This window comes from Amia ocellicauda, chromosome 7 (genome assembly GCF_036373705.1).
Source record: "Amia ocellicauda isolate fAmiCal2 chromosome 7, fAmiCal2.hap1, whole genome shotgun sequence".
Lineage (NCBI taxonomy): Eukaryota > Metazoa > Chordata > Actinopteri > Amiiformes > Amiidae > Amia > Amia ocellicauda.
The window spans coordinates 48,350,248-48,359,689 of NC_089856.1; the positions used below are offsets into that span (position 1 = coordinate 48,350,248).

The 9,442-nt window shown below is 49.6% G+C and overlaps 1 protein-coding gene across 2 annotated transcripts; it reads right to left on the bottom strand.

The window, feature by feature from the left end:
• Positions 1-294: 294 nt before the first annotated feature.
• cdk20 (cyclin dependent kinase 20) lies at positions 295-8,888 on the bottom strand. Of its 2 annotated transcripts, XR_010817466.1 has the most exons (9): positions 8,596-8,888; positions 6,883-6,996; positions 6,521-6,709; positions 6,273-6,394; positions 6,087-6,149; positions 5,872-5,995; positions 5,545-5,700; positions 4,730-5,380; positions 295-429 (listed from the first exon to the last, which is right to left on the bottom strand). XR_010817466.1 is itself a non-coding variant. In XM_066710099.1 (8 exons), the coding sequence occupies exons 1-8, from the start codon at positions 8,668-8,670 to the stop codon at positions 5,189-5,191; spliced, it is 1,035 nt and encodes a 344-aa protein (XP_066566196.1). In that variant the 5' UTR covers positions 8,671-8,888; the 3' UTR covers positions 2,559-5,188. The 2 variants fall into 2 exon arrangements, 1 of the variants encoding a protein (XP_066566196.1); XM_066710099.1 differs by lacking the exon at positions 295-429 and having other exon boundaries at positions 2,559-5,380.
• Between the last annotated feature and the right edge of the window lie 554 nt (positions 8,889-9,442).

A 9,442-nucleotide genomic window follows, 5' to 3' on the forward strand; every position in this document is an offset into this window, starting at 1 on the left:
AGAGAAAGAGAGAGAGAGAGAGAGGGGAGGGAGGGAGGAGGCAGACGGCAGGGCATGCGCTCGGGATGTGGCCGGTGGCTTACACTCTGGTGGCTGCGCTGTGTTGATAAGAGGTTATCAGACGGCACAGTGAGAGAGAAAGAGAGGGACAGAGAGAGAGAGGAGGGAGAGGGGGTAGGCTCTGTCAGCAAGAGGACAGAGGTTAAAGACAAAACACTAACACACACACAGACAACACACTGACACACTCAACGCATGCACCCCCTCAGAGACGCACACAACAAACACAACCAGTGAGTTTTTAATATTTTATTATTTCTACACAAACACACCTATCATCTTAGCCACCGAATCAGAACACGTCCGGGAGGCACTGGAATGAGCGACTACAACCAGGGAAGAGGCAATGCACGGATGCACCACAGCAGTCTGTGGGGAAAAAAAGACGTTATAAGGAGAGAGAGAAGCAGAGACAGCGAGAGGAAGAGGCCAAGAGAGGGACAGGGAGAGGACAAGACCAAGGCCGAGAGAGGGACAGGGACAGGAAGAGGCTGAGAGAGGGACAGGGGGACGGGGAAGGACCGGGGGCGGGGTGAGAGACGGGCAGCGCTGGGTGTGCGGCTCTGGGACGGTGCTTCCCTAGAAAAGCGCTACTGTGAACCAGGGCTCTTATCTCTGTCGCACAGAGACAGTGCTGAGCAATAGCGAGACCCCAATACACAGGGGACTGAAACAGCGGCTCCCTCACGCCCACCAACCCGCCTGCCCTCGCCCTTGCGTTCTCTCTCTTCAGCCTCTCTATCTCCCTCTTCCTGATTGCGTTCTCTCTTCTCTTCTATCTTCCCTCTCTCTGTCTCTGATTCTGTTCAGTCCCCGGCCTCTATCTCTCTCTCTCTCCACGTCTCTCTGTGATTCATTTCTATCTCGGTTATTCTCTCTCTCTGCCGCAGAGACGCAGGCCAGTCCAGCCGGGTCTCAGCCCACAGTGTGTGCGTGTGTTTGTGTGAGAGAGAGGTTTCTGCAGAGGAACAACCAGGTTTCACAAGCTTTAAATAAGAGGATCTCAATACCACAGCACAAAACACACAGCGCCCACAGGTATATATACACACTGACACACTCACACAGAGCCCACAGGTATATATACACACTGACACACAGCGCCCATAGATATATATACACTCACCTAAAGGATTATTAGGAACACCATACTAATACTGTGTTTGACCCCCTTTCGCCTTCAGAACTGCCTTAATTCTACGTGGCATTGATTCAACAAGGTGCTGAAAGCATTCTTTAGAAATGTTGGCCCATATTGATAGGATAGCATCTTGCAGTTGATGGAGATTTGTGGGATGCACATCCAGGGCACGAAGCTCCCGTTCCACCACATCCCAAAGATGCTCTATTGGGTTGAGATCTGGTGACTGTGGGGGCCAGTTTAGTACAGTGAACTCATTGTCATGTTCAAGATGACCTTTGTGACATGGTGCATTATCCTGCTGGAAGTAGCCGTCAGAGGATGGGTACATGGTGGTCATAAAGGGATGGACATGGTCAGAAACAATGCTCAGGTAGGCCGTGGCATTTAAACGATGCCCAGTTGGCACTAAGGGGCCTAAAGTGTGCCAAGAAAACATCCCCCACACCATTACACCACCACCACCAGCCTGCACAGTGGTAACAAGGCATGATGGATCCATGTTCTCATTCTGTTTACGCCAAATTCTGACTCTACCATCTGAATGTCTCAACAGAAATCGAGACTCATCAGACCAGGCAACATTTTTCCAGTCTTCAACTGTCCAATTTTGGTGAGCTTGTGCAAATTGTAGCCTCTTTTTCCTATTTGTAGTGGAGATGAGTGGTACCCGGTGGGGTCTTCTGCTGTTGTAGCCCATCCGCCTCAAGGTTGTACCTGTTGTGGCTTCACAAATGCTTTGCTGCATACCTCGGTTGTAACGAGTGGTTATTTCAGTCAAAGTTGCTCTTCTATCAGCTTGAATCAGTCGGCCCATTCTCCTTTGACCTCTAGCATCAACAAGGCATTTTCGCCCACAGGACTGCCGCATACTGGATGTTTTTCCCTTTTCACACCATTCTTTGTAAACCCTAGAAATGGTTGTGCGTGAAAATCCCAGTAACTGAGCAGATTGTGAAATACTCAGACCGGCCCGTCTGGCACCAACAACCATGCCACGCTCAAAATTGCTTAAATCACCTTTCTTTCCCATTCAGACATTCAGTTCGGAGTTCAGGAGAGTGTCTTGACCAGGACCACACCCCTAAATGCATTGAAGCAACTGCCATGTGATTGGTTGGTTAGATAATTGCATTAATGAGAAATTGAACAGGTGTTCCTAATAATCCTTTAGGTGAGTGTACATACACTGAGACACTGACGAACTCACACAGGTATATATAGACACACTGACACACTCACACAGCGCCCACAGGTGTATATATATATATATATATATATATATATATATATACACACTGAAACACACAATCACACACTGACACACTCACACAGCGCCCATAGGTATATATACATACACTGAGACACTGACGAACTCACACAGGTATATATAGACACACTGACACACTCACAGCAACCACAGGTATAAATATACATACTGAGACACTAACACACTATACACACTGACACACTCACAGGTATAGGTATGCTTCCCAATAAAGTGGGTATCAAATCAAAGATTAATCTCATCTAAACACAATTAACTCATTTAATTGTAAAAGTGAAAAGTCCGGAGTGGGCTTATAAAGTACACATGTACCCTTTAAGCCCACATGTCCCAAAGAAGCCCACAAGAGTTTTAACAGTAAATTCTTCAAACTGTATTGATTAAGCACTTAATATTGTATAGATTTTTGAATTCAGACCTCAAACAACCAACCTAACCAATTAGAATTGTGTTTTTATATTATCTGAGACTCATTTCCATCACACTTGCTGCACTTGTAGAGCCAGTCTGCTCTGCTGCTTGTTGGGGTTGTGGCCGGGGCTGATGGGCTGTGGAAGTCTGCGCTGGTGCGTCAGAAAAAGGAGCGTGACTTGTGGACACCCGTCTGTCCACCCCGCTCTGGCTCTCGGGGAATATTCCGGTGCTCTCAAAGCCACGATGATGAAACTGGCTTGAGAGCCGTGGCAAGCACATCAAGTCTCGCAGGGAATTCCTCCTTTCAAATGGTGTCCCTGCTAACACGGCAATGGCAGCGCATTACCTTTTGACTAGGGATGCACCGAACAATCGGCCACCGATTACTATATCGTCTATCGGCTGAAATTTGTGAACGATATCTCTATCTGATGGTGCAGCTTTTATTGCGTCTCACTAAGCATCCGATTTGTTCAACTCTTGTACCTTTAACAAAATCTGAATGACGCACACGAACTACAATGCAGTTCCCCCCCGACCTGCTCTCCTTCTATAGGTCAATAAATAATAGGTACATACTGGTATCAGTATCGGACAATCTTGTTATATGAATATCGGTATCGGCCCAGATCATCCCTACTTTTGACTTGACCATCCACTGTCCTGTCCGGTGGCTGGAGGATGTGGGTGAGACGGGAGCTGGAGAAGCACAACCCAGGCCTTGGTCACAAGTGTCAGGGGGAAGTATCTCAGGCATGACTGTCAGAAATGTAGACTCTTGGCAGAGCCGTGTCAGAGATCTTTGGCAAAAACAGCCTTGAAAATACTCCACTCTAGGAATACGAAATTATTCTTCTCTGTCCATCCGTGATCCACACGAAACTCGCAGCGAGCTTCCCTCGTGTCATCGCGGGGCCTGTAGGCTTCTCTGTGCCTGCCCATGTGTTCCCCAAAACGAAAATAAGGCGAGTAGTTCAGTTCATGAATGAAAAGGATGTTCTGAGTAATATTCATTCATTGAAGGCTATTTCAATATGAGGTGAAATGGGTTCTGGGCTTATTAAGAACAACAGTGGTCCATGGGAAATTAACCTCAATCATTGTGTATAGAGTTAATGGAAACGTGTCATATCTTTATAATAATTAAAGTACATTATTCTTTACCACGTAGACCATGTTTAATATTGTTGGTAAAACAAATTAAATAACGATTCTGCTTTCCAGCAATGTGCTAATAGGCTTTTCAAGGGCGCTGTTCCTTTTAAGCCCATAGGACAAAAACAATTTCATTTGCAGATTATAATAATTGATAGAACATGAAATAGCTTTATCTGAAGAGGCTTCTGTGTTGATTTGCTGGTCATCAGCAGTTTCTCTCAGTTTCTGTTCTATCTGCTATCCAGCGTCCCGCGCTCGCTCTGGACACTCACGACATCTGTACTTTCAAATACAGAACAGTGCTTTAAATTCCAGGTTTCATTTAATTTATTCATCTCTTCATTTTATAATTTACCAAGTTTGGGCACCAAATTCCAGAGCAGTGGCTTCTTGGGAGGGCCCTCAGAAAGCAGTCTTGGGGTGACTTCTAAAAGTGCTGCGGCACAGTCGTACAGAACTCAAGGACAAGCGTGTGATTGGCTCCAAATAAAAATAACACGACAGTAACAATGATGTGCATTTGCTGTGAAACAGATCATCCTTCTTTTTTGTACTTCAAAATAAAAAAGAGCAAGTGGGCTTATATGGTGTATATATATGGTATGTGGGCTCAGCTGGGTCTCTTCCCCTATATATCCACTGAAACACTCACACACTCTCTCACTCACCCTCTCCAGTGTGGGAGCACCTTGATCGTCCGCTGACGGAGGGGTGGGGGGGTCTGTGCTCCAGTGGTCCATTATGAACAGGGGGGTCCTGGGAAACATCAGCCTCGATAGCCGATACAGAGCCAACCTCAAAGCGGAGAGAACGGACCGGCACGTGGTATTACACACTACTGAGGCAACAGCGCCCTCTGGGGTTTGACAGGAGGAACTGCGGCTCCAGGAAACTACTTTGTGGGGTTTGATTGTCCGTCAGTCTCTCTCCCTCTACCTGTCTGTCTGTGCCAGACTGTTACACTGCCCAGGCTCAGAGCTACAAGATCATCAATTAATTAATTAATCACTCACTCACTCAATCAATAAATACACGCATACATACATTAGTGGATACAAATTTGGAAATCTAGGGATATGTTGGCTCCAGTCTCGGGAGCGAGAGGGAGGGAGGAAGGCGCGCTGGGGTCAGAACCTCCCCCGGAGGTGCTCTTGGACCAGTCCGGGCGCCACCAGGCTCTCCTCCAAGGGCCGGTCCACGTTGAAGTCGTAGGGGGACTGCAGCCGCTGGCCCGAGCGCCCCCCCCCGCGCTGGGGAATGGGCAGCTCCGAGTGGTGGGCCGGGAGGGGCTCTGTGAAGAAGTAGGGGTGCAGCAGAGCCTGGGGGAGGGAGAGAGGCATCTGTCAATGCTCTGGCAACACTGGTGTAAACTTGTCAATACAGCTCATTTTGAATGTGAATTTGAGAGAGAGCAGTTAGGAGCAGGGAATCTCCCTCTCCCCCCTCTCTCCCTTCTCTCTCTCCCCCTCTCCCCCTCTCTGACCTGCCGTGCTGAGCAGCGCTGGGCGGACGGGTACACCAGGAAGCGGCACAGCAGGTCGAGCGCCTGGGCCGAGGCATCGGGCAGGACCTCCTGCAGGGGGAGGGGCGGGTTCTCTCGGAACGAGATCTTGTTGTAGTCGGGCAGCTCTGTGATCTCCTGGAGAGGGACAGAGAGTGAGAGAGAGGGAGGGAGGGAGGGAGAGAGTGTGTGGTGTGCAGGGTGTAGTATTCACTGTGTGTAGTGTGCAATGCATACAGTGTGTGAGTCAGTGTGGAGTATATGCAGTGCGAGTGTGAGAGTGTGTGTGTATCCAGTGGCGTGTCTCACCGGCCACACGGTGGCGTTGGGCGTGCCCAGGACCCTGAGCACACAGCACAGCTGCTCGATGTCATTCTCCCCCGGGAACAGCGGGGAGTTATTGAGCAGCTCCCCGAAAATACAGCCCACCGCCCTGCGCCCACACAGAGAGACATTAAACACACACAGACATTAAACACACACACACACACACACACACACAGAGCGCATCAGCCCTCACTCACCACAGGTCCACTCCCTCGTCGTACTTCCGGGCTCCGTACAGGAGCTCTGGGGCTCGGTACCACCTGCAAAAATCGGACACGGCAGCTCAGAGGCAATGGGCACAGATTCGGGGGTCAGGGAAGATGGGAGGCCCTGCCTGGGGGAGCGCACTTCTGGACTGTGCCTGGGCTCTAGAGGGGGGGTACCTGGTGGCCACCTGGTGGCTGTAGAGGCGGTCTCCGTGGCTAGAGAAAAGGCGGGCCAAGCCAAAGTCTGCAATCTTCAGGTGCCCCGTGGAGCTGATCAGCAGGTTTGCCGGCTTCAGATCCTGAGAGAAAGAGAGAGAGAGAGAGAGAGAGAGTGAAAGGGGGAGAGAGAGAGTATGAGACTAAGTACTTCAGTGAAAAAGCAATGAATCAAAGCTCAGTCAGCGCGACAGGGCCAGGCGGCTCACCCTGTGCATGATGGAGTTCTCGTGGCAGAAGGCCACGCCCTTCAGCAGCATCATCATGTAACCCTTGACCTGTGACTCGGTCAGCGGCCGCCGGGAGTTGCGCAGAACCTCGGACAGGTCGGACAGCATGTACTCGAACACCAGCACGAAGCCCGTGCCATGAGGGAACACGCTCTTCAACTTCACCACCTGACAGACAGAGAGAAAGAGAGAGGTATCAGGGTCAGGAGCCCAGCACAGTCACCAACACAAACTCTCCCCTCCGCATAGACACACACTCACACTCACTCACACAGAGACACACACACACACACACACAGAAACACACACACATACACACAGAAACACACACAGACACCTACATACTGGTTGTCTTCAATCTCCTGCAGGGCTTTGATCTCTCTCAGGGCCTGGCTGGGGATGCCCTCCTCCAGCTTCCTCAGGGCCACCTTCTTCAGAGCCACTGTCTCCCCCGTCTGACAGAGGGAGAGAGAGAGGGAGGGAGGGAGGAGGGGTAGAAGTGAGGAGAACGAGGAGGAAGCGGTTGATATAAAGAGACAGAGATGAGAGGGTGGAGATGGGAGAGAGAGATTTTTTCTCAGATTGATACACAAAACACTGACCATCACACAGACACACTTCTGCATTGGATTTATTTCAGGCGAACAGTAACCGTGATCTTCTTAACAAGCCTGCCGGACACAGGGGCACAGGGCATACGAGTGCAGGGGCACAGGGGCGTAGGGGATACCCTGGATGAGCTGTCAGTTACGACATTATATACACTAATTATATACATACATATATACACTCACCTAAAGGATTATTAGGAACACCTGTTCAATTTCTCATTAATGCAATTATCTAACCAACCAATCACATGGCAGTTGCTTCAATGCATTTAGGGGTGTGGTCCTGGTCAAGACAATCTCCTGAACTCCAAACTGAATGTCTGAATGGGAAAGAAAGGTGATTTAAGCAATTTTGAGCGTGGCATGGTTGTTGGTGCCAGACGGGCCGGTCTGAGTATTTCACAATCTGCTCAGTTACTGGGATTTTCACGCACAACCATTTCTAGGGTTTACAAAGAATGGTGTGAAAAGGGAAAAACATCCAGTATGCGGCAGTCCTGTGGGCGAAAATGCCTTGTTGATGCTAGAGGTCAGAGGAGAATGGGCCGACTGATTCAAGCTGATAGAAGAGCAACTTTGACTGAAATAAGCACTCGTTACAACCGAGGTATGCAGCAAAGCATTTGTGAAGCCACAACACGTACAACCTTGAGGCGGATGGGCTACAACAGCAGAAGACCCCACCGGGTACCACTCATCTCCACTACAAATAGGAAAAAGAGGCTACAATTTGCACAAGCTCACCAAAATTGGACAGTTGAAGACTGGAAAAATGTTGCCTGGTCTGATGAGTCTCGATTTCTGTTGAGACATTCAGATGGTAGAGTCAGAATTTGGCGTAAACAGAATGAGAACATGGATCCATCATGCCTTGTTACCACTGTGCAGGCTGGTGGTGGTGGTGTAATGGTGTGGGGGATGTTTTCTTGGCACACTTTAGGCCCCTTAGTGCCAACTGGGCATCGTTTAAATGCCACGGCCTACCTGAGCATTGTTTCTGACCATGTCCATCCCTTTATGACCACCATGTACCCATCCTCTGATGGCTACTTCCAGCAGGATAATGCACCATGTCACAAAGGTCGAATCATTTCAAATTGGTTTCTTGAACATGACAGTGAGTTCACTGTACTAAACTGGCCCCCACAGTCACCAGATCTCAACCCAATAGAGCATCTTTGGGATGTGGTGGAACGGGAGCTTCGTGCCCTGGATGTGCATCCCACAAATCTCCATCAACTGCAAGATGCTATCCTATCAATATGGGCCAACATTTCTAAAGAATGCTTTCAGCACCTTGTTGAATCAATGCCACGTAGAATGAAGGCAGTTCTGAAGGCGAAAGGGGGTCAAACACAGTATTAGTATGGTGTTCCTAATAATCCTTTAGGTGAGTGTACACTATACTATATATTTATATCACAACCATGCAGAAAACGGTACCTCGATGTGTTTGGCTTTAAAGACAATGCCGTGGGCTCCTTCCCCGATCCGCCCCAGTATACTGTACTGATCCATCGGCCACAGGGAGCAGGAAACGCCGGGGATTCGGACGAGCAGGGCCGCAGCTCTTCTGGGAGGCTGGTGACTTCACAGTTGCAGATGGAAACCGGTTTACTTTGAATCAGGTGTCACGTCTGTGTCTGTTTTGGAGACTGCCCCGCTGCTCGGCTCTCTCTGTCCCGCTGCTCGGCTCTCTCTGCCCCGTTGCTCGGCTCTCTCTGCCCCGTTGCTCGGTCCTCTACTGCCCCGCTGCTCGGCTCTCTCTGCCCCGCTGCTCGGCTCTCTCTGCCCCGCTGCTCGGTCCTCTCTGCCCCGCTGCTCGGTCCTCTGACGACACGGCCGCTGTTGCTAAGGAAGCTGCGGAGCTCCTTTGTCAGAATGAGCTGCCTGGCGAAAGTACGCATGCGCAGTCAACACGCACATAAATCTGCTGGTAATAATTATGTACATTTAAAATAATTTTGGCCGTGTTATTTTATAGTGACCAATTTGCTATTTAAGGATAGATGACACGATGAGCTACACACTGTTTGAAAACTTCTAATACAGTAATAGTGTTGAAAAACAGCTGGCAGCCCATCCTGATAGGGAAGCGCAGTTTGTCAGAACACCGGCGCTACAGACGCTGAGTATCTTTACTATAACGCACTCTGCTACTCCCGCCCTGCGCCCTGTGTGTAGAGTTAGTGCAGCCTTATTGTAGCTCCGTGTGCGCTGCGAGAGCGGTGCCACGCATGTGCGTCAGTCCAGACCACACCCACACCAACACCGCACACACCAGCGCCAC